The following is a 25,691-nucleotide window of genomic DNA, read 5'->3' as shown; positions in this document are numbered from 1 at the left end:
ATGAAAAAGTGCTTTGGTTTTTGGCTTATATTCTAAAAAACGTTTGCATCATACATTTGTTCTCATAAGTAATTGTCCAATTGATTGAAATTCTTAAAGTTCCTTTAATGTGTTCATATTGGTTTATTGAACTTGGTGTATAATTAATTCATAAGAATTCTTTACAATTAGAATGTCTATTTCTCATAACATTTATTTGCTTTTCAACATTTTTAAATTAGGTTCGAAAAACATAACAATCATAATTAAAATTATTGTTGTGTCGTCTCAAAATAACAGCAGCTTATTTTTTCGTCAGAAAATTGAGGAAAAATCTATGGTAATAAAAGAGTTATTTGATCATTTCATACAGGTAATTTTCTACAGTTATATAATATATTTTATCTGAATTTTTACAGAATTACCTTTAAGTTTATTTGACTTTCATAGAGTTGTTTTACATTAATCTTTTTCTTTATTTCGACAACTTTTCAAATGGAAGGAAAAGTACTTTTACTTTTTAAAGTTAAACAACATGATGGCTCCTTTATTGATGAAAATAGTTTTTAATTTCCCTTCAATAATTCCAAATTGGGATGTTTACATACCTAATTTAATTATATCATCGTCATCAATGCATTTGAAGGATAAGATTTTGGCCACAACTTTTGCTTTAAACCAATTATTTTCATCAATAGATATTAAAACTTTCTGTTATGTATAAATGTATTACTTTTTTGATGTTAAACAGACTCGATTTATATATAATAAGGTTTATTAGCTTAGTTTCTTAAAATTCTGTTAATTTTTTTCTTATATATTGAAATTGAAAACCCAATAATTTGTCCATTGTGCAAACAGGAACCAGAATATAATAAGTAAATGGAACTCAAAAATGAGAACACATCATCAAAAATGGGTGCATGTTGACTGTATAAAAAACAAATACGAAGAATATTAAGAAAATACATATGAACATTTAAAAGAACTTGTTAATAGTGGGAATAAAAATAATATGTGTGAAAATCGTAAAAAAGAAAACTAGGTCTTTTAATTATATTGGTAACTCTGTCAATAACAAAAAAAGTAAATAGCTTCCAATTGTCAGAAACAGGAATAAGAGCTTTAGCAAAAAGCTGAATACTTTTGTGAAAAATTTGTTTTTGAAGTATATCTGAAAAGACTTCAAAATTTACTGAACCTTGAAAAAATATTAAAAACTGATTGATCTCTTTATTCTGTTATAGTTTTCATTTGAGTTAATACATGCAAGAAATTATTGTTCTCATGTATTTTTAGTCTGTGTTTTATTTATAGTGACCATGTGACAATGTAAATATCCATCTTTTAGTATATATTCGTATCATCATCAGGAGATAAAACAAACAATTACAATCAACTGTGTACAATTCATGTTGAAATGATCTAATTAAATTCATTTTTTTATGTTGTTGTTGTTGTCTTCAGTCCTGAGACGGGTTTGATGCAGCTCTCCATGCTACTCTATCCTGTGCAAGCTTCTTCGTCTCCCAGTACCTACTGCAACCTACATCCTTCTGAATCTGCTTAGTGTATTCATCTTTTGGTCTCCCTCTACGATTTTTACCCTCCACGCTGCCCTCCAATGCTAAATTTGTGATCCCTTGATGCCTCAACACATGTCCTACCAACCGATCCCTTCTTCCAGTCAAGTTGTGCCACAAACTTCTCTTCTCCCCAATCCTATTCAATACCTCCTCATTAGTTACGTGATCTATCCACCCTATCTTCAGCATTCTTCTGTAGCACCACATTTCGAAAGCTTCTGTTCTCTTCTTGTCCCAACTAGTTATCGTCCATGTTTCACTTCCATACATGGCTACACTCCATACAAATACTTTCAGAAACGACTTCCTGATAGATAAATCTATATTCGATGTTAACAACTTTCTCTTCTTGAGAAACGCTTTCCTTGCCATTGCCAGTCTACATTTTATATCCTCTCTACTTCGACCATCATCAGTTATTTTACTTCCTAAATAGCAAAACTCCTTTACTAGTTTAAGTGTCTCATTTCCTAATCTAATTCCCTCAGCATCACCTGATTTAATTTGACTGCATTCCATTATCCTCGTGTTGCTTTTGTTGATGTTCATCTTATATCCTCCTTTCAAGACACTGTCCATTCCGTTCAACTGCTCTTCCAAGTCCTTTGCCGTCTCTGGCAGAATTACAATGTCATCGGCGAACCTCAAAGTTTTTACTTCTTCTCCATGAATTTTAATACCTACTCCAAATTTTTCTTTTGCTTCCTTTACTGCTTGCTCAATATACAGATTGAATATCATCAGGGAGAGGCTACAACCCTGTCACACTCCCTTCCCAACCACTGCTACCCTTTCATGCCCCTCGACTCTTATGAGTGCCATCTGATTTCTGTACAAATTGTAAATAGCCTTTCGCTCCCTGTATTTTATCCCTGCCACCTTCAGAATTTGAAAGAGAGTATTCCAGTCAACATTGTCAAAAGCTTTCTCTAAGTCTAGAAATGCTAGAAGCGTAGGTTTTCCTTTTCTTAATCTTTTGTCTAAGATAAGTCGTAGGGTCAGTATCGCCTCACGTGTTCCAAAATTTCAACGGAATCCAAACTGATCCTCCCCGAGGTCCACATCTACCAGTTTTCCCATTCGTCTGTAAGGAATTCGCGTTAGTATTTTGCAGCTGTGACTTATTAAACTGATAGTTCGGTAATTTTCACATCTGTCAGGACCTGCTTTCTTTGGGATTGGAATTATTATATTCTTCTTGAAGTCTGAGGGTATTTCGGCTGTCTCATACATCCTGCTCACCAGCTGGTAGAGTTTTGTCATGACTGACTCTCCCAAGGCCGTCAGTAGTTCTAATGGAATGTTGTCTACTCCGGGGGCCTTGTTTCAACTCAGCTCGTTCAGTGCTCTGTCAAACTCTTCACGCAGTATCGTATCTCCCATTTTGTCTTCATCAACATCCTCTTCCATTTCCATAATATTGTCCTCAAGTACATCGCCCTTGCATAAACCTTATATATACTCTTTCCACCTTTCTGCCTTCCCTTCTTTGCTTAGAACTGGGTTGCCATCTGAGCTCTTGATATTCATACAAGTGGTTCTCTTCTCTCCAAACGTCTCTTTAATTTTCCTGTAGGCAGTATCTATCTTACCCCTAGTGAGATAAGCTTCTACATCCTTACATTTGTCTTCTAGCCATCCCTGCTTAGCCATTTTGCTCTTCCTGTCGATCTCATTTTTGAGGCGTTTGTATTCCTTTTTGCTTGCTTCATTTACTGAATTTTTATATTTTCTCCTTTCATCAATTAAATTCAATATTTCTTCTGTTACCCAAGGATTTCTAGCAGCCCTCGTCTTTTGACCTACTTTATCCTCTGCTGCCTTCACGACTTCATCCCTCAGATCTACCCATTCTTCTTCTACTGTGTTTCTTTCCCTCATTCCTGTCAATTGTTCCCTTATGCTCTCCCTGAAACTCTGTACAAACTCTGGTTCTTTCAGTTTATCCAGGTCCCATCTCCTTAATTTCCCATCTTTTTCCAGTTTCTTCAGTTTTAACCTACATTTCATAACCAAAAGATTGTGGTCAGAGTCCACATTTGCCCCTGGAAATGTCCTACAATTTAGAACCTGATTCCTAAATCTCTTCCTTACCATTATATAATCTATTTGATACCTTTTAGTATCTCCAGGATTCTTCCATGTATACAACCTTCTTTTCTTTACTGTTTTATTTTGACATATAAACAGTTCTCTATAATCAACAAAACTATTTTCACTTTTTAACACAGGTTTTTGAAGTCCTTTAGAGTTTTTCAGTTCTTTATACCAAATCTATAAGTTTTCATCTTCGATTTTAATCTAACGCACTGGAACACATTTTTTCTGCAATTTTCATTTCTCGTTTTTCCCAAAATTTTTTTATTTACTTGTGGAATTCCACAAATATTATTTTTGAATATTCTCTTATGTCAAATTCGTTTGTCATCGATTCTTTATCTTTATAAGAATCTTTAGTTCTTATACCACCAATAAAAGAATCTGTATGTATATAACATAAACCATTATTTTCACTGTATTTTGGTTTCATTGCATTACAATTAAAATCAGAAATTTTTATTCTCGAAGTATGTAAGATGGTCATTTCAATATAAACAGCTTTTTTGAATTTTAGTATAGTTTTTTATATGAACTGCAACTATGTTATTTGAAAATATGGTAGTATGTTCATAGTTTTTTTGAAATATATTTTTTTGGGCCTGTGATTATTTTAATATTTTCGATATGTCTAATACTTTCTATCATATTTCCAAACACTGAGCTATTCATTAATATACAGAAATCTTTTTCAAAATCATGTTTGGCTATAGGTCTCGTTTCTGTATTAAAATCAATGTATCTTATCAACCAACGAATTGTTCGAATGATAAAATTCTATGAATTTTCATCAATTTTAAACCAAAAATGTAAAAATTATTTAAGATTTCTATAAGTAAAACAAATTGTTCTTTATTATTTAATGTTATAAACTATTTATTTCCTCCTTCTAGTTGTAATGGTTATTCTTTGTGTAAATCATGTAATTTGTTGCATATTCCAAATTGAATTGTAAAAGATAACCATATTTATAATTCTCTTGTATTTTAAGTTCAGGATTGCTCAGAATATAATGCACGGCATTTTTTCTGCAACATATCTTTATTGAACATAATGAGAATTACACACACAAGACATGGTGTTTCATCTATACTCTCTATTCTTCCAAATGATCTTTGACACATTATATGACATTCATCAAGTGCAAAACAAGGTCGTGTATGCCCTGTTGGTTTCCAATTCCTGATTTGGTGGTGGAGCCAGTGTTTCACCGTGTGAATCACATCGTCATTTTCTTGTCTTTCATAAATGATATCCTTCTCCAAAACTGATGCAAATTGTGGGGCTCTGCTGAACCGTGTTCTGATGACGACCTCTGTGCCCAGTTTTCAACTGTACTTACATCGACAGCAGATGCTCACAGACTTTGTAGAAGCGTTTTTGTTTATTCCCCACAGTTTCTTTCTATGCAGTGAGAAATTCAATGATGGCAGAGTGCTTGTAGCATACGTTACCTGCAGATACAATTTTGAAACTGCTACACTGTATCTTGGAAGTGACGGGAACTTGGGACACTCAGTCAGGAGACTTCAAATAATACATGTCTTTCATAAATGATATCCTTCTCCAAAACTGATGCAAATTGTGGAGCTCTGCTGAACCGTGTTCTGATGATGACCTCTGTGAAGACGTTATGATCCGGCTGCATACCCGAGAAGAATATTATCAACTATTACGCCGGAAAAGCCTTCATAGTCACATCAGAAACCTCTACGGGGAGGAGATGGTGGAACTTGTGAAGAAGTTTGATAAACTTCGTAAGAAAAAAGACAAGTTGCTGAGTGCCCTCGCCTTTTTGCTGAGATGCCGTGATGGAAGAGTAATACCTAAGTTTGCTAGATTTGTGCATTTTATTGATACGAAAACGGCCAACAACATCAAGAAGCGTGCCAGTTTTGCCTTGGTCAAGGAGCGCATTCACTTCACTCGAAGACAACTGGATCTCATATCCAAGGATTTATTTTTCTTGCACTTGGAGTTATCGTCGCTGCTGTCGGATGCATCTTGGGAATGGGTGGATAGTTCTTCTTGGGCACTATCAGATTGGACGCATAGGAGCGCCGTCAAGAAACAGTCTTCGAAGTTTCAACGGCTTTGTTCTCAACCCATGATACCTGATGACGACACCCGTCGACCGACAGTGATTAACCTCACGAGTAAAGAATTGGACGACGCCACGCTGTCAGTGTTGGAGAAAGGCCTGAATTTTGCCCCTACACCGAGGAATGTGCCTATCACCGAATTCATCTGCGCAGTCGAACAAGCAGTGTCCAGCTTTTCGCAGGATCAAGCTGAAGAGATTAGGCAAGAGGTCTCACATACATTGCGGCCGGCGCCGCCTCCATGGAGTAACATCTCCTCTCTCGAAAGGGCAGCCGTCCGGTCCATTAGAGAAGACGAAGATCTGATAGTTCTACCAGCGGACAAAGGCAACGCAACTGTTCTTCTGTCACGTGATGACTACTTGGGAAAGATGGACCTCTTACTTGAAGACTCAGCATACAGAACATTGCAGGGCGACCCAACTGAACGGATAAAACGGAAGACGCTTTCACTGTTGAAGAAGAGTTCTTTACCTGACGACGTTCTCAAAAAACTTCGTCCTGGTGCTGCCGTGCCACCGAGATTATACGGTCTACCCAAGATTCATAAGAAAGGGGTCCCGCTTCGTCCGATCGTGAGTAATTTGGGTGCTCCTACCTACAATCTAGCCAAGTATTTAGCATCTGTTCTTGGCCCTCACGTCGGTAAATGCGAACATCACATTTCCAATTCTATGGTGTTTATTCAGAGATTGAAGTCCTTGTCTCTTAGTCCCTGGGATTTGCTTGTGAGCTTTGATATCGTGTCGCTTTTTACCCGGGTTCCTCTGGAAGAATCCTTGCAATTAATTGGTGAGAAACTGGATGAGGAAACAACCAGGCTTTGTCGCCACATGTTAACGTCGACGTACTTTTTATTCAATGACAAATATTTTGAACAGACTGACAGAGTGGCTATGGGGAGCCCTTTGTCCCCAATAGTCGCCAATCTTTTTATGGAAGATTTTGAGGACATGGCACTGAAGACAGCGTCCTTAAAACCAACCTGTTTCTGGAGGTACGTTGACGATACGTTTATGGTGTGGCCTCATGGGAGAGAAGCTCTGGACCGCCTCCTAGATCATTTCAATTCCCTGCATCCTAGCATCAAATTTACCATGGAGGTGGAAAATGATGGAAAGCTTCCGTTTCTGGATGTTCCGCCGAACATGTCTTGAAGACGTTACGATCCGGCTGGATACCCGAGAAGAATATTATCAATTATTACGCCGGGAAAGCCTTCGTAGTCACAATACATGCATAACATTTCGCATTTCTAGCATTCATTCTGGCTGAGATAAAAAATGCTGTGTATTACTTTCTGGACAACGCTTGTATTTTTTTTCGCAATTAAATCTTTAGGGATTTACCTAGCTGAAATCGAAAAATGGTTAAAATTGACACATTACCCAACCATATAAATTATTTGCATCTAAATATGTAATATAATTAGATTGTTTTTCTGGATCACCATTTTTCATATATTTATTATTTGATTTAGCATATCTTTTAATACATTGAGAAATTCAGTCTCAAATTAAAGAAGTAATATCATATCATCATCGATTAATAAATCTAATTCAATTTTTGTCATTTAAACATAGAATTGCAAGTTAAACCAGGCGCTGTAAAATTCAAAAATGGATCGAGTTTATAAGATTCAATAATTGTATGTCTAAAATTTTCGAAAAGTCTTGTAAAAACAAAATGTCAGTTTTTATGTGATTTTGTATATTCATCTTATGTTTTATTACCAAATTCTTTCCAAAAAGTTTTTGCACACTTATTATCTTCATCATAAATATTTTACTTGGTAAAATTTGAATAAAAACATTATTTTTAAGGTAGTTTTGTTTCTCCCAATTTTTCTTCAGTATCCTTAGATTCTTAAGGACAAACTACTTAGTATTATTAAATCTAATTGCACTCCTTTAAAATATTTTGATGTTTCTCTAAACTGATGTTTTGTAAGATCGATAAAGTTAATTTATCGATACCTGAAGGTATAAATTTAAATGTATCCAAAAATCTTAATGTTAATGTATCTTCAACCTGTTTACTAAAAGAAATATAGTTTTGTACATTATTTGGAATAGCATTAATATGTTTTGACCTATTGCTAACTCTTTAATAAACAAATGAATAATGTAATCTGTGAAATGAAGAGTGTAAACTGGAATAAAGCCAAAATTTTGATAGTTAAGATTAGAATCTTTGTGTGCAGCTCCTAGATATGGTCCTGGTAAGTGACAATGATCACTTCCTTTTTTCTTCTTTCGTATTGTTTTTTCACAGATAAAAGAAATTGTTGGATTATTAAAATATATTTTATCTTTGTTGGTCATTATCATTGGAATATTTCGGTCATATACTTCACCAATTTCTCTTTATTCTTCTTCTTTTAACATTCCATGAAATTTTTTGCTGCGGTTCTACCAGTATATCTTACAAGCTTTTTAATCATAATTACGATATTTAATATATTAAATGATATCTTTAAATGTTTGATATTTATTAATATAAGCTTCATCACGATTTTGTAGAAAAGTGTTACATCTTTTTCAAAGACCTTCGAAATAATTGCAAAAGCTACTTCTACTACAGTAATATAATTTGTAAATTTTATCTGTTCAACTTCGACTGGCATAACGATTTTTACTTCTTTATGTTCTTTATAATCTTTTTCGTGATTATCTGATTTTTCTTGAGAGTTAAAATATCTTTTATTTCTACCACAAGAATAAATTTTCCCCATGTGATCACTTGTTTGCTAACTTATGTTTTACTGAAAAATAATATAAATCAATTTTACCTTGAATTAAAAGACGATTCACACATTATTCCTGTTTATTTATTGAATGGTAAAAGTTACAATAAATTTTTCATCCTAACTGTAAACTTTAATTGAAGTATTTGACTTGTTTTCAAATACTGGAAATGATTTATAGGTGAGGAAAATTAATTTTCTCTTGTTCACAACTTTCATCTAATTCTCTCCCAACAATTTTATATTTGCAGACTCTTTCTACGTCATGGCATACTGGATATAAAGCTGATTTTATGAAATAAAGAAAACATTTTTAATTGGTGTTTTTCATTAATTGCAGCTTTTTTAGCTTTAAGTTTTTGGTAAATTGGTATAGGAAGAACCAAGAATTGGATTGTGTGTATTAACATTTAATTCTAAACCATTTATATAAAATGAAGAAAACCAGTCTTTTTTCTTTGCATCTCTTCCAGTTCAGTTAATAGTTTATTTGTTGACATTTCATAATAATCTTCTAAAATAGTTGTTCCTAATAAACCTCATTGCTTGTTTTAAATTTAAATTACTGTGTTTTGTTTTTATTTTTAAAATTACAATAACATTTCTTATTAGCTTTTATTGCTCTTCTTTGTATTAAAATATTCTTAAATTTAGTGATTACTTCTTTAATGTGATTAAAAAGTTCTTGTGGTTCAACATTATTATCGATGTTATTAATTTCGTACATTATTATTCTCGATTTAAAAGTGATAGCTTTTCTGTTAATACGTTTAGGGGATTTTAAAAATAGTCATATCGAGAAAATTGAAACCAGGTACATGTTTCTGGTAATTTTTTATCTTTAACTTCTTGATATTTATCTAGCAGAAGCATTTGGAAATAATTCTCATTATTGATGCTGTTAATGTTGTCCTCAGATCTATTTACAAGATCGATTAATTATCGTTTATTCAGTTTGGAACACTTTTTAAAATAGTTTTGTTTTACTGATTTCATGAAGTTCCTTTAATGATTTTTTATTCAATTCATTATGTTATTATAAATATTCGCCAAAGGATTATGAATAACAATAATAATTTTTTAATTTTCTTTTTCTAAAAACTGTTCAAAGTTCTTTTATACTTTTATACCTTAATTCTCTCTTCATTTCTTTCATATTAAAACAATTAATAAATTTCTGTACATATTGTGTAGTTAAACCTCATTTTTCTTTACAATAATTTTCTAAATTTTAAAACAACTTAATGTTGGAGTAATTTTGTTTTGCTATTATTTACATATAAACATTTAATTTTTTAAAAAATTAAATGTTTATGGACTTTTAATTAAATTTCGATCGATGATGTAAATAGGTTACGTTTGACAGAGTTTATTTATAAAGAGAAAAATTTATTTGATTTTTAAAAAGTAAATGAAAATGTGGTTCAAGGATATAAACATGATGTTGGAGTGATTATTTACAAAGAATAAAAATATTACATTTTTGCCAAGTAACTGAAACTTTCATTTTTTTGATATGGATAAACAAAATCATGGAGGAACTATTTATAAAGAAAAGAATTTCTTAGATTTGTATTTTTTAAATAAATGAAAATTTGGTTGGCAGACATAGATAAATTTTTAAAAGGGGGAAATAGCAATACGAAATCTGGGTTTTAAATCTGAGAATTTTTTTAAAAAATATTTTTTTGTGTCAAACCTCTCATATGTATACTACTCATTATTAAAGAAAGTCAACATAATTCTTACATCTTTTAGTAATATTTAATATCACTGGCTTTAATCTGAGTGTTATGTAAGTTTTTTACTTCAAACGTGGCGCTATTTTAGAGGTAACAGTGGAAGACCTTGCATAGAAGGCGAGAAAATTCTGATCATACGTAAAATCAGTGAGTGGGTCGAAGGCTTCCATCCAGTCACTCATCGACCAGTCTGAGGTGACAATAGAAGACAGCAAAACGTAAGCTTAAGTTTTAAGTTCCACGCTTAAGAAACTGTTCACACAGGAAGATCATACTAATTAACTTGTGTTTGATGGTCACAGAGACTCCCGCATGGGGGACATAACAATAGGCATCATAGGCATAGAGAAACGACTGAAAGGTTCTTAAAGCCCAGATGGAACCGCAAATGGGTTTTACAGCGAGTACTCTGCGGCATTGACCCCTTACTTAGCTTGTATTTATCGTGAAGCTCTCGCCCAGCACAAATTCCCAACCGACTTGGAAAAATTGAAGGTGAGTCCTTTACATAAGAAAGGTAAAAAAATGGACCCGCATAATTACAGACCATTATCGTTAACATCAGTTTGCTGCAGAATACTTGAATATATTCTCAGTAGGAAAGTAATAAATGTTTTTGAGACATCTAGATTTCTAAAAGAAAAAAAATTCTCACGCTGCCTCACTGATAACTGTTAACAAAGATACAAGAATTTGCAATTGGTTCCCAAACATATGAGAGGCTCAAAGACTTCTTAAATGACACAAGCATTACCGAAGTACTTCGGGATCTCAAATGGGAATCCCTTTTTGTGAGAAACCATTTAAAGTCAGCTGCAGAACGATTCAACTACCACAAACGAACATTTCTCGTATGGACCACGAAGATAAGATGTAAGAAATTTGTGCTTGTACAGAGTGCTTTAGGCCATGACTTTTCCCTCCTGTTTTTCGAGTGGATCAGGAAAGAAGATTACTAGCAATAGTACAGGGGACGACACTCCACCATGTAATGGCACTTGAATTACGTAACCATTACGGCACCTCACATCAACCTCTCGATACCAGCAATATTCTACTGTGTTACTGTAAAATAGTTAACATATTTCTTTGACAACATACAGATTTGATTTCATTAATGTAGAGGTACTTCGCTACATCGATATGTATATATTGCAATGATTTATTCTTATGTGTATTCTTTCTTTTGTCACTATGATCTTTGACATACTTGTAACTGATTTTTGGATGTGTAAGCGGTTATTAGAGAGTCAAGCTTTGGCTGTCATGTTAAAAAGACGCAAATTGTAGTCAGTTTATGAAATGTGAACTTTAACAGCGAGGAAGATATTTTTCAAGTATGTTTTGTATTGTGAAGTGATGTTTTGGAACGAGTTACGTGATATTGCAACAAAAGTAATAAAAAAGAAGTGTAACTTAAATTCGGAGTGCTGATTACTTTTTTACACCACCATTGTCCTAACTTGCAAAAGTTTAATCTTCAAGAAATGGTTTATGAAACACATCTATAAAACTTTTGAATATTGCAGAATAACACCTAGGCCTCTTTGCATCCAAGCTTGGAATCATCCGTACCTAGATTTTCGATGATTGAGCTATGAGTTCACAATAAGACCAGCGTGGGAAACACAAAAAGATGAGTGCCTAGTTTACCCATTATTTCAAGAAATTACTATTAACTGTGATCTGTTGACACCTGCCACATAATATAATTATGTTGTTGCCTGAATATGCAATATTTAGCAGCATGAGGAACACTACAATCATAATTAATTTTTGACCTTTGTTATGGTAGGGTTATTAGAACCATGCACTCTGCTGGTAGCTTTCGGAGTACGTATGTTGATGTAGTTGTGGATGTTCACGTTTTATGTAATTTTTGGATAAGTACTTTTGAATATAATGCAATTTAAAAATTTTGGAGCTTTCACTCACTTCTGAGCACCACATAAAGTACTTCGAATACTACATGTTACACTCTATACATAAGTTTCTGGGTGCCAATAAATTTTCCTGACATTTTACTCCTGAATTTTTAAGCTTTGTCATTGGATTAAAAATATTTCTCAACTTGCTATTTCTACATATAGCTCCACTGCCATGTTTAGTTTTTAAATTTCTTGCAATCCAACAACTTTAATTCATAAATCATCCACCACCGCTATTTTCAATCTTTGTCTTTCCTTCCATCCACTATATTTAATTTTTAAATTTCTCATCAGATGCCATGTTTAAAATTTCCTGCTGTATGTCATTTTCAATTTATAAAGTACCGTCCATACAGGATCTTGGATTTTTAAATTTCCTGCCGTACTTAATTTTTAAAATTTCCTGCCATCCGCCATCTTGGATATTTGAATTTCCCACTAGTGTCGTCTTGATGTCGTCACACGTTCAGGATGGCTGATGATGTCTTGCCTACATGTGGTCAGTCGTTGATGATGTGTTTTAAAGGTCAGTGTCTGCATATGACATCACCAGCGGCCATTCCTGGTGACATCATAAATCTAAACAAATTAAAACTTTTTGCCTAAGTGCACAGAAGAGTCCTTTGTTGTACTTCTCATTACCCAATTACATTAAACTGCTTCCAATTTTCCAGTCACAATGGATCAACAAGTATGGATATGTAAAAATATGAATATGTAAAGTTCTACAGGCCTCACTTGAAGATGAACCTGAAAGACTCGACAGCTAGTTCATGGAAATAAAGAAATATTTCATAAGTTATTGGTGGTATCTATTTGTACCTACAGAGTTGAAGATACCAAAGATTTTAAGTTAGTTTTCCCACTCCCATCCAATAGACACCTTTTTTGGTGGGTCCTATGGGGAGAGCTGAAACCTAGCACTGTGCTTCCAGTCCTATGCGAATTCATCTATAGCATCACTTCCAGCAGAAGAACTAGTCGACCTGTTGGAGTGCGTTGAGCAAAGCAGTGGCACACTATGGAATATCTTGGAGTCATCATGGCTGACTGATTTCCAGATAACCGTAAAAGGGAATAGAACGAACATATAGCTCAGCAACGAAGTTTCAGAAGAACCTGTTCTGTATATCTACGTATTTCCTTTCTACGTTTGTGTTTCTTCTTATAAGTTCCCAAACTTACGCCATCACAGTTTCTTTATTGAATATGGGGCAAGTTGTGGCCGCAATGATTTCTGTATTATGTAACCAACTAAAATTAGTTTAAGTCTTGTACTTGTTTCGTAGGCTACGGCAAGTTGTGCTACAGTACGTCATGTGTTTAATATAGCCTGTAAGTGCGTCAAACTGTATAATGCATTTTTATGGTCAGTAAAGCAATAGTGTTACTTCGACGATTTGAAAATGAATTATCTCTGTGATACTTATTACTCTGAACTTCATATTTATGAAGCTTTACTGTGTTGGTGATGGATGGCATATGGTTCTACCTTTCAACGATGAATCAATATATAAACCATCAAGGGATGTAACGGTAATAATGTGTTGATGTGATTCTTTTTCAGTGTATTTCGAAATAACATTTTCTCTAGAAGTATTTTGTAAAACATCATCTTAAAAACGAAGAGTGAAACATAATATCGTTCGATTGTGTCGTTTATTACTTGTTTCAACTTAGAACAGTTACTTGCTTAAATACAATATTAACGGACATGGTATGATACAGAACAGCTAAGAACGAACACAAAAGAAAAAAGAATTCTCAGACTTTGAGTATGTGGCATTGTTTTTAAGAAATTGAGAAATGTCAATTTACTCTATTAAACTAAACTAGAAATATGGTTGCGAAAGTTTCCATATCTTATAAAAGTGCAGATTCATATTAAGGTTATAATACATTCACTGTATAACTTACAGTCACAAGGTATTTGCCTTTATATTGTCGGCGACTCACCTCAGAAGATGTTGCCCGCAGTTTTATATATGGACCACGGCAATTCAGCCCGGAAGTTTTAATTAGCTAATGAAGTTTTACTATGTTAAGTGGTGGATGCTGGACACCTTTAGACAGGGACGCTTAGCAGCTAATTAATTGGATAGGGCACCAGCACGTAAACAACTCATGGGATGATTGGTTAACGTGTTGTGATGTGAAGTTTTTACGGGTATTTCGACGTAATTGACGTTGGCATGGGAACAGCGACATTCCAGTTCCACACAAAAGACGCTTAAAATATTCAGTGGAGCCGCATGCAACTTAAATCGCTTGGATTTTAACGTCAGGTCGACGAATGAATGGTAAACTAAGGTTTGCTTAGGCTGTGAGATTATTACTGCGTGCGCTGATGGATTATGACAGTTCGTTGATACTCAATGTATCAATAATTTGTGATAACAAGGTACAAAGCAGAAGTTTCGTGTCACCCCAGTGTTTGTACGAACGAATGGCAAAAATTACAGAACTAGTTAAATTCTTTGGGACACACTTTGGAGATTACTCCAGAGTTCCCGAATTGTACATCAGAAACATTACGCGTCATTCGTGATGTTTCGAATTTGGGACTCTTCAATTACATTGTTGTTGAATGCGAGGTCGTAACTGGTAACGTAATTAAGATGACGTGAGGTCACTGTTGTTCTTCTGAGTCTTCATGTTCATTCATGAGACCGATTATCTTCTCGTAGGCGTAGCGATGAGCTTCCTTGTTGCCTATGAAATCAAAGTGGTCAAACTCCTCTGGCGGCATCAGGAACATACCAATGTTCTTAGACGTCACACGGCTCAGCGTCAGTGCGTCCTGTGAACGAGTTGCCACGTTAAAATTGGACAAGTGCAACGTCAAAATTTTATAAACAAAATATGTTTGTTGAGTTACCACAGTAAAAACGGACAAGTGCAACGTAAAATTTTTATCAATAAATTTGCAAGTGCTTAACTCTGCTCTGAGATGTACTTACGTTGATCCAATGCAAACGAGTCATCCCTTGTGAGGTATTACCGTGAGCGTAGGGAAACTAGACAACGGGTGAATGAATATGTAGTGGAGGGCGTCAACTTCAGTAACATTGCCTGTAATAGGTATCTGACTGTACAATATTCATATCAAACAGCTGCCCCTTCTTAGATGTTTCCTTCAGCAGTAGGAACGTCAACAACAAAAGAATATACACGAAGATGCAGATGCCAAGTAGTGTCATGGCTTAACCGCTTTCAATAACTGAAAATATTGAATCTACCGACACTAAATGTTTTCTTTGACCCATGACGTCATCAAAATTGAGGACATAAAGCAGCCACCGAATTCCAATATGCTTAAAATACACTCCATAACAATAGTTGCAGTTATTCTCAAACACCACATTGGTTGGCTTCGTCAGCTCACAACTAACTGTCACCTTACGACCTAACCTAGATCTTGGCTTACGCTATATGTCTGTAATGCCGCGAAAACTAACAATAAAACACACACACACACACACACACACACACACACACACACACACACACAAGGTATTGACAGTTCTCTAGACGACAATAATGATTACAGCTCCGTAGTTCACATTATATGTCTCAATGTTGAAGCTATACCCCCGTATAGGTAGTGAAAGGAACATTTAAAAAGCGAAAAAAGTGATAACTCTGGGAAACTTCAGAGTACTGCTAATTGGAATTGGAAAGTTGCTACGTCTAGAATGCAATACGAGCGATGAGAGGGAGTTGGAGAGAATGATGGAAGAGGGAATGAAATCCTTAATCGAATGAAATTTGTTTGAATATGGTTTGATATCGCTTTTAATGACGTTTCCGGAGTCAATAGAACAGCTCTGTAGCAATTAAAAGTATTTTTCCATATCTGACTATGTTAAATTCAGCTTTCTGTGTTCTACTCTCAAAGTTCAGGAAGTTGTAGATAGCAGATCCGAGGTAGACGATAGTTTCCTAACTTCGGATAGCTTCGATGGAGCGATGCAGTGCCACGGAATCATTCATCAAACAAATTATGTGCTTCTTGAATGTCTGATCAGGTATGCGACTATGCGTATCATAGGAAAGTACAGGTGTAGATGCACTTTCCTCAGTCATTGTAAAATCGCTGAAACAGGGCATCAGGAAAGATGCACTGAATGGAATGGCGTTTGGAATACGAAGGAAAGGGGAAATCTTCGGTATTCAAACTGTGAAGCTAAGGAAGATTTTATAATCCGACAGGAAAAATTTGAGGAAACTACTGATGAGAATGCGGAACTGGGTGTAGTTAGAACGTGCACAATGTGAGAGTGACTGCGTTCCGGAATTCCAAAATTCATGATCAGGTTGTAACCACTCGGCTTTCTGCCCGAGTATGCCGCGGTAACGCAGCTTAAGCCTCGTACAGTGTAAATAATTCGCTCTGACAGCAGACGGAATAAAGTCCCAGTATTCGTGATAGGTGTGACAGAAAGGAAGAAAGGATTTTCGGAGACATGGTTTAGCCACATCCTGGGGGTTTTTCCAGGAGTGTTAGTTGTGCAACGTATACGGAGAATTTCTGTGAAGTTTCGAAGGTAGGACACTACGTACTGACAGAATTAAGGCTGTGAGGGCACATTGTGAGTCATGCTGGGTAGCTCAGTCGGTAAAGCACTTGCAGGAAAATGCAAAGGTCCCGAGTTCGAGTCTCCGTCTGGCTCACAGTTTCAATCAGCCAGGATAGTTTCATATTAGCCCACACTACACTGCAGAGTGAAAAATTTCATTCTACTACACGAATGTTTCTTATCACAGTAAGTGTCATACATTTATTATATAATATATTCGTGTATGGTATTTTCAGGGTTACAATCTTTTTAAATTCTCAAATTCTTATACTTCATTCTTATATCAATTCTTACGTTAATTCTTATACAGACATCAAAAAACGTTTTGCATCACCTCGGTTCCAAGAGTTCCGGTTCAAATGGCTTTGAGCACTATGGGACTCAACTGATGTGGTCATCAGTCCCCTAGAACTTAGAACTACTTAAACCTAACTAACCTAAGGACATCACATACATCCATGCCCGAGGCAGGATTCGAACCTGCGACCGTAGCAGTCGCACGGTTCCGGACTGCGCGCCTAGAACCGCGAGACCACCGCGGCTGGCGAGAGTTCCGCAACCTGTACAGAAAATTGGAATAGAGATCAACATAAACATCATTTCCGTCCTTTTTATTGTTCATGAAAACCACACATTGCATGTTGTACCACCATACAAAGACACCTTCAGAGGAGTGGTCCAGATTGCACTACACACCGGTACCCCTAATACCCAGTAGCACGTACTCTTGCATGGATGCATGCCTGTTTTCGTCGTGGTATACTATCCACAAGTTCATCAAGGCACTGTTGTTCCAGACTGACCCACTCCTCAGCGTGGATTCGGCCTAAATCCCTCACATTGGTTGGTAGGTCACGTCGGCCACAAATAGCCCTATTCAGTCTATCCCATGCATTTTCGATAAAGTTCATGTCTAGAGAAAATGCTGGCCACTCTAATCGAGCGATGCCGTTATCCTGAAGGAAGTCATTCACAAGATGTGCGCGATAGGGCGCGAATTGTCGTCCATGAAGACGAATGCCTCGCCAATATTTTGCCGATTTGGTTGCATATCGGTCGGAGGACGGCATTTACGTATCGTACAGCCGTTTCGGCGCCTTCCATGACCACCAGCGGCGTACATCGGCCCCACATAATGCCACCGCAAAATATCAGGGAACCCCCACCTTGTTGCACTCGCTGGACATTGTGTCTAAGGCGTTCAGCCTGACCGGTTTGCCTCCAAACACGTCTCCGACGACTGTCTGGTTGATGGCATATGCGACACTCGGTAGCACAGTAGGCAGCGCGTAAGTCTCATAATTTTAAGGTCGTGAGTTCGATCCTCACACAGGGCATTTAATTTACTTCCGTTCACAGCTAAATCGACGGCTCTGGGGTTGCGGTGGAGCGAAAGACTTTGTAGTTCGTTATCCACAAGGCTTCAACGACTCAGCGTGAAAATATTTAGTTCCCGTTATTACTACTTGCAGTTCTTTAGGACGGGTAGTAGGGACAGAGCATCCAGTGACATTATACTGAGTGCACTATCCGAAAATTACCTCGAGCAATTAAACAGAGAACCGACTCGTGGAGATAACATCTTGGACCTACTGATAACAAACAGACCCGAACTTTTCGACTCTGTAAGTGCAGAACAGGGAATCAGTGATCATAAGACCGTTGCAGCATCCATGAATATGGAAGTTAATAGGAATATAAAAAAGGGAGGAAGGTTTATCTGCTTAGCAAGAGTAATAGAAGGCAGATTTCAGACTACCTAACAGATCAAAACGAAAATTTCTGTTCCGACACTGATAATTTTGAGTGTTTATGGAAAAAGTTTAAGGCAATTGTAAAATGCGTTTTAGACAGGTACGTGCCGAGTAAAACTGTGAGGGACGGGAAAAACCCACCGTGGTTCAACAACAAAGTTTGAAAACTACTGCGAAAGCAAGGAGAGCTTCACTCCAAGTTTAAACGCAGCCAAAACCTCAGACAAACAGAAGCTAAACGATATCAAAGTTAGAGTAAGGAAACCTACGCGTGAAGCGTTCAGTCAATTCGAAAGTAAAATTCTATGTGCCGACTTCACAGAAAATCCTAGGAAGTTCTGGTCTTACGTTAAATCAGTGAGTGGCTCGAAACAGCATATCCAGACACTCCGGGATGATGATGGCATTGAAACAGAGGATGACACGCGTAAAGCTGAAATACTAAACACCTTTTTCCAAAGCTGTTCCACAGCAGGTCCTTATTTAAATCCTCGCACGAACGAAAAAATGGCTGACATCGAAATAAGTGTCGAAGGAATAGAAAAGCAACTTGAATCACTCAACAGAGGAAAGTCCACTGGACCTGACGAGATACCAATTCGCCGGCCGCGGTGGTCTCGCGGTTCTAGGCGATCAGTCCGGAACCGTGGGACTGCTACGGTCGCGGGTTCGAATCCTGCCTCGGGCATGGATGTGTGTGATGTCCTTAGGTTAGTTAGGTTTAAGTAGTTCTAAGTTCTAGGGGACTGATGACCACAGCAGTTGAGTCCCATAGTGCTCAGAGCCATTTTTGAGATACCAATTCGATTCTACACAGAGTACGCGAAAGAACTTGTCCCCCTTCTAACAGCCGTGTACCGCAAGTCTCTAGAGGAACGGAAGGTTCCAAATTTTTGGAAAAGAGCACAGGTAGTCCCAGTCTTCAAAAAGGGTCGTCGAGCAGATGCGCAAAACTATAGACGTATATCTCTGACGTCGATCTGTTGTAGAATTTTAGAACATGTTTTTTGCTCATGTACCATGTCGTTTTTGGAAACCCAGAATCTACTCTGTAGGAATCAACATGGATTCCGGAAACAGCGATCGTGTGAGGCCCAACTCGCTTTATTTGTTCATGAGACCCAGAAAATATTAGATACAGGCTCCCAGGTAAATGCTATTTTCCTTGACTTCCGGAAGGCGTTCGATACAGTTCCGCACTGACGCCTGATAAACAAAGTAATAGCCTACGGAATATCAGACCAGCTGTGTAGCTGGATTGAAGAGTTTTTAGCAAACAGAACACATCATGTTGTTATCAATGGAGAGACGTCTACAGACGTTAAAGTAACCTCTGGCGTGCCACAGGGGAGTGTTATGGGACCATTGCTTTTCACAGTATATATAAATGACCTAGTAGATAGTGTCGGAAGTTCCATGCAGCTTTTCGCGGATGACGCTGTAGTATACAGAGAAATTGCAGCATTAGAAAATTGTAGCGAAGTGGAGGAAGATCTGCAGCGGATAGGCACTTGGTGCAGGGAGTGGCAACTGACCGTTAACATAGACAAATGTAATGTATTGCGAATACATAGACTGAAGGATCCTTTATTGTATGATTATATGATAGCGGAACACACACTGGTAGCAGTTACTTCTGTAAAATATCTGGGAGTATGTGTGCGGAATAATTTGAAGTGGAATGATCATATAAAATTAATTGTTGGTAAGGCGCGTACCAGGTTGAGATCCATTGGGAGAGTCCTTAGAAAATGTAGTCCACCGACAAAGGAGGTGGCTTACAAAACACTCGTTCGACCTATACTTGAGTATTGCTCATCAGTGTGGGATCCGTACCAGATCGGGTTGACGGAGGAGATAGAGAAGATCCAAAGAAGAGCGGCGCGTTTCGTCACAGGGTTATTTGGTAACCGTCATAGCGTTACGGAGATGTTTAGCAAACTCAAGTGGCACTCTCTGCAAGAGAGGCGCTCTGCATCGCGGTGTAGCTTGCTCGCCAGGTTTCGAGAGGGTGCGTTTCTGGATGAGGTATCGAATATATTGCTTCCCCCTACTTATACCTCTCGAGGAGATCACGAATGTAAAATTAGAGAGATTCGAGCGCGCGCTGAGGCTTTCAGACTGTCGTGCTTCCCGCGAATCATACGCGACTGGAACAGAAAAAGGAGGTAATGACAGTGGCACGTAAAGTGCCCTCCGCCACACACCGTTGGGTGGCTTGCGGAGTATAAATGTAGATGTAGATGTAGAAGAGAACGTGATGCCAATCCTGAACGGTCCATTCGGCATGTCGTTGGGCTCATCTGTACTGCGCTGCATGGTGTCGTCGTTGCAAAGACGGACCTCGCCATGGACGCCGGGAGTGAAGCTGCGCATCATGCAGCCTTTTATGCGCAGTTTGAGTCGTAACAAGACGTCCTGTGTCCGCACGAAAAGCATCATTCAACATGTTGCCGTTGCTGTCACGGCTCCTCCGGGCCATAATCCGTAGGTAGCGGTCATCCACTGCAGGCGGCCTGAGCGAGGCCTGTCATAGTTCTTGTCTCTCTGTATCCCCTCCATGCCCGAACAACATCGCGTTGGTTCACTCCGCGACGCTTGGACACCTCCTTTGTTGAGAGCCCTTCTGGCACTAAGTAACAATGCGGACGCAATCGAACAGCGGCATTGACCGTCCAGGCATGGTTGAACTACAGACAACACGAGCCGTGTACCTCGATCCTGGTGGAATGACAGGAACTTTTCGGATATCGGACCCCGTCCATTTAATAGGCACTGCTCAAGCATGGTTGTTTACGTCTTTGTGCGGATTTAGTGCCATCTCTGAACAGTGAAATTGACTGTGTCTCTGATACAACATCCACAGCCAACGGCTATGTTCAGGACTTCTGAGAACCGGGGTGGTGCAAAACTGTTTTTGATGGCGTATTTCAGGAATATTTGGGGCGTTCCCTTGGATTATACCGTTCGTAGAAACATTAGAAACACAGACTTCCCGAACACCATGAGCATCGCGCGGAGACAGGTTTGCCACAGCGACATTTCTTCGTATAAATCTCACTCGGGTAATAAACGTCGTTAACGTTACTGAAGATTTCACGCTTTTCAATAACGTCGCGGTTGCAACTTATCATGGTACAAGATGCACTTCAGGAAATTCGTCGAAAACAATTTCAAATAATTGTCTCATTCATTTATTCTTATTTTTTTATTTCTTAAAATTTATCTCCAGACGTACTGTTAGTAGACGAATAAGTCAACTATTATTTCAGTATATATTGGAAAAGACTGGTGTACTAATCTTCTACGGACATCGCTAGATAAATGAAAAACTAAAACAAAAATAATAATCGGGTTTCGAACACGAGGCATAAAAGTGTAAAGGTGCGCCGCTTGCAACAGTACCAGCACTTCAGTTGAACTATTTGCTCACTAAAAGATATATAGAATGCGTCATAAACTTTGACCATCATTTTCTCAGAAACGATCGAGATCTAAGCATATGGTGAGATACGAGTTCGCTTATTTTCGCTCCTCAGTCACTGAGCGAAGTTTCTGGGAAATCGGGTTATGGCACTTGCCGTGTTCTCCTCCTAAGTAGCTAAAACGCTTACCTGGTCACCTAGAACCAGTTGCAAGTTGCCTATCTAACGACTTCTAGGGGAAGGAAGGAAGATTGGAGTTTAACGTCCTGTTTACAACGTGCTCATTAGAGAGGGACCACAAGCCCAGATAACAAAAGGATGGGAAAGGAAAACGGTCGTGGCTTTTTCAAAGGAACTATTCCAGCATCTTGCTGGAGCGCTCAGGGAAACCACGGAAAACGTATATCAGGATGGTCGGACGCGGATTTGAACCGTCGTCCTCGCGAATGCGAGTCCAGTGTCTGAGCGCTGCGCCATCTCACTCGGTGGCTTCAAGGTACAGAACAGATTTAATGTCCAGTATTTCATATCATCACTGAGCGAATCTAACCTTTAAAAAGGTGATATAACAGTACTCGTTAAAAAGTATAATCCTATGTTAAAGGTCTGACACAGTAAATCAGTATTGAAACACTAAAAGTAGAAACTGCGTAGGGCAGAGAAGGGCAAAGTGGCCATGGGGTCCTTGGAGCTGTGAGGTGCGGGCAAGGTGCGGGAGATGCTTCAGCTTTTTCTACCTGGAAGGCCCAGTCGCCTCATGAAATTTATCTTGTTAGCTATGCCCTCTTTAGAATTACACTACTGCCATTAAAATTGCTACACCAAGAAGAAATGCAGATGATAAGCGGGTATTCATTGGACAAATTTATTATACTAGAACTGACGTGATTACATTTTCACACAATTTGGGTGCATAGATCCTGAGAAATCAGTACCCAGAACAACCACCTCTGGCCGTAATAACGGCCTTGATACGCCTCGGCATTGAGTCAAACAGAGCTCGGATGGCGTGTACAGGTACAGCTGCCCATGCAGCTTCAACACGATACCACAGTTCATCAAGAGTAGTGACTAGCGTATTGTTACGAGCCAGTTGCTCGGCCACCATCGACCAGACGTTTTCAACTGGTGAGAGATCTGGAGAATGTGCTGGCCAGGGCAGCAGTCGAATATTTTCTGTATCCAGAAGGCCCCGTACAGGACCTGCAACATGCAGTCGTGCATTATCCTGCTGACATGTGCTGAAATGTAGGGTTTCGCAGTGATAGAATGAAGGGTAGAGCCACTGGTCGTAACACATCTGAAATGTAACGTCCACTGTTCAAAGTGCCGTCAATGCGAACAAGAGGTGACCAATGGCACCCAATACCATCACGCCAGGTGATACGCCAGTATGGCGATGACGAATACACGCTTCCAATGTGCGTTCACCGCGATGTCGCCAAACACGGAGGCGCCCATCATGATACTGTAAACAGAACCTGGATGCATCCGAAAAAATGACGTTTTCCCATTTGTGCACCCAGGTTCGTGGTTACGTACACCATTGCAGGCGCTCCTGTCTGTGATGCAGCGTCAAGGGTAACCGCAGCCATGGTCTCCGAGCTGTAGTCCATGCTTCAGCAAATATCGTCGAACTGTTCGTGCAGATGGTTGTTGTCGTGCAACATTCCCCATCTGTTGACTCAGGGATCGAGACGAGGCTGCACGATCCGTTACAGCTATGCGGATAAAATGCCTGTCATCTCGACTGCTAGTGATACGAGGCCGTTGGGATCCAGCACGGCATTCCGTATTACCCTCCAGAGCCCATCGCTTCCATATTCTGCTAGCAGTCATTGGATCTCGACCAACGCGAACAGCATTGTCACGATACGATAAACCGCAATCGCGATAGGCTACACTCCTACCTTTATCAAAGTCGGAAACGTGATGGTACGCATTTCTCCTCCTTACACGAGGCATCACAACAACGTTTCACCAGACATCGCAGGTCAACTGCTGTTTGTGTATGAGAAATCGGTTGGAAACTTTCCTCATGTGAGCACGTTGTAGGTGTCGCCACCGGCGCCAACCTTGTGTGAATACTGTGAAAAGCTAATCATTTGCGTATCACAGCATCTTCTTCCTGTCGGTTAAATTTCGCGTCTGTAGCACGTAATCTTTGTGGTGTAGCAATTTTAATGGCCAGTAGTCTATAATAATGTCTATAGATTTTAGCTATTCTGATGTAAGGAAAATGGTCAGTTGTGTATATTTCTTGTGGAGAGGGATGTGATTTATGTCTCTTTAATGGTGTTTTGTTGAAAGTATCTCATTTGACTGCATGATCAGTCTTTAGTTAGTAAAAATTCGGTAATGGTATTAGAGAGTGTACAGATTTTGTGTAATGCCGTAAAACTGTGCAAAGTATCCGTCTCAGCGGTGGCTTCTGGCCTCTTTGTGTAGGAGGACAACGTAACAACCGCGGCCGAAGACAGGTCTCCGCAGCTATATTTACAACAAGTCATTACAACAGCGACCGAGAAACGCCAAATAAAGAAAATGAAGAAAAAGTAAGTAAAAGGAAGGCGAAACGGAAAACAGCCTAAAAGGGAAAATGTTGTAAAAAGAAAATTGCGAAGAGCTGGAAACCCAACCTTAGAAGAGCTCTTGTTGACTAGAACAAAGAAGAGGGAGAGTGAATTTACTGCGAAGAACAATTTTCAAATTCAGCAGCAGGAGAGCAGTGGATTTATTGACAGTTGTGCTCCCTCTGGGCCCATGATGTCTCTACAGGAGATGAGGAACACAGTTTGACTTTTATTTGTGAAAAGTTTAAATAATTAATTCTGATCATGTTTTACTACAAAACGTATGTGGTTCTTTCTTAAAACAGTTTGTATCCCTTATTTTTATGTTTAAAATCAAGTGGCCATTTTGTCACATTGTGAAGTTTGAACTGTTTGAACTACTCGTATTTGAGAAACTTATTGGCAGATTGAAACTGTGTGTCGAGCTGATACTCGAACTTGGGACCTTTTCCTTTCACGGGCAAGTGCTCTGCTGACTTTTTTATATTTCCATTTTTTTATTTTTAAATAAAGTAAAGGGGGCAGAGTGGGTAGAGATGATGCGTGGAGGCCTGGCCACAGTGTCCTCGTCTACTGGTAGGATAAGGGAGAGTCAGAGGGATGAAGACACTGTACCTTCTTTTAAATTATTTACTTAAATTTTTCTGTTTTAATTTTTGTATCCCAGGAAAAAATCACATATGAAAAATAAAAGAAAGAAACGAAGGACCGCAGTGACATCCTCGTCACAACACTGGAAGGATCATCCTTGCCGGCCGCGGTGGTCTCGCGGTTCTAGGCGCGCAGTCCGGAATCGTGCGACTGCTACGGTCGCAGGTTCGAATCCTGCCTCGGGCATGGATGTGTGCGATGTCCTTAGGTAAATTAGGTTTAAGTAGTTCTAAGTTCTAGGGGACTAATGACCACAGCAGTTGAGTCCTATAGTGCTCAGAGCCATTTGAACCAAGCCATTTGGATCATCCTTGCCAGTGAAACTGCACCTACCTGGGAGGTCATGAAAACATGTTGCCTTAGCAATTCGCAAAGTGCTTTTTGTATTTAGAGTGACGTGTGATGATCTCGTGTTGTTCTAGAATATAGAGCAAATAACCCATGCCTGATATCAGGGTCTGCGAGAGCACATAGTGCAAAGCGCGTCATGCAACGCAGTGCGTTGACGATGTTTTATGTGAGGGAAAA

General features: G+C 38.4%; 1 protein-coding gene across 6 annotated transcripts in view; it reads right to left on the bottom strand.

Annotated features, from left to right (window-relative positions):
• Positions 1-13,822: 13,822 nt before the first annotated feature.
• The window catches only part of LOC126278068 (lipase 3-like), a 154,992-nt gene continuing 143,123 nt past the window's right edge, over positions 13,823-25,691 (bottom strand). For all 6 annotated transcript variants that reach the window (XM_049977895.1, XM_049977899.1, XM_049977893.1 and 3 more), the window contains one exon: positions 13,823-14,980. In XM_049977895.1, the coding sequence (XP_049833852.1) occupies positions 14,810-14,980 (171 nt within the window). In that variant the 3' untranslated portion in view covers positions 13,823-14,809. The remainder of the gene's footprint in view (positions 14,981-25,691) is intronic.

Source organism: Schistocerca gregaria, chromosome 6 (genome assembly GCF_023897955.1).
Source record: "Schistocerca gregaria isolate iqSchGreg1 chromosome 6, iqSchGreg1.2, whole genome shotgun sequence".
Taxonomy (NCBI): Eukaryota; Metazoa; Arthropoda; class Insecta; order Orthoptera; family Acrididae; genus Schistocerca; species Schistocerca gregaria.
The sequence above is the reverse complement of the archived record's forward strand: the minus strand, read 5'-3'. Positions and strand labels throughout refer to the sequence as shown.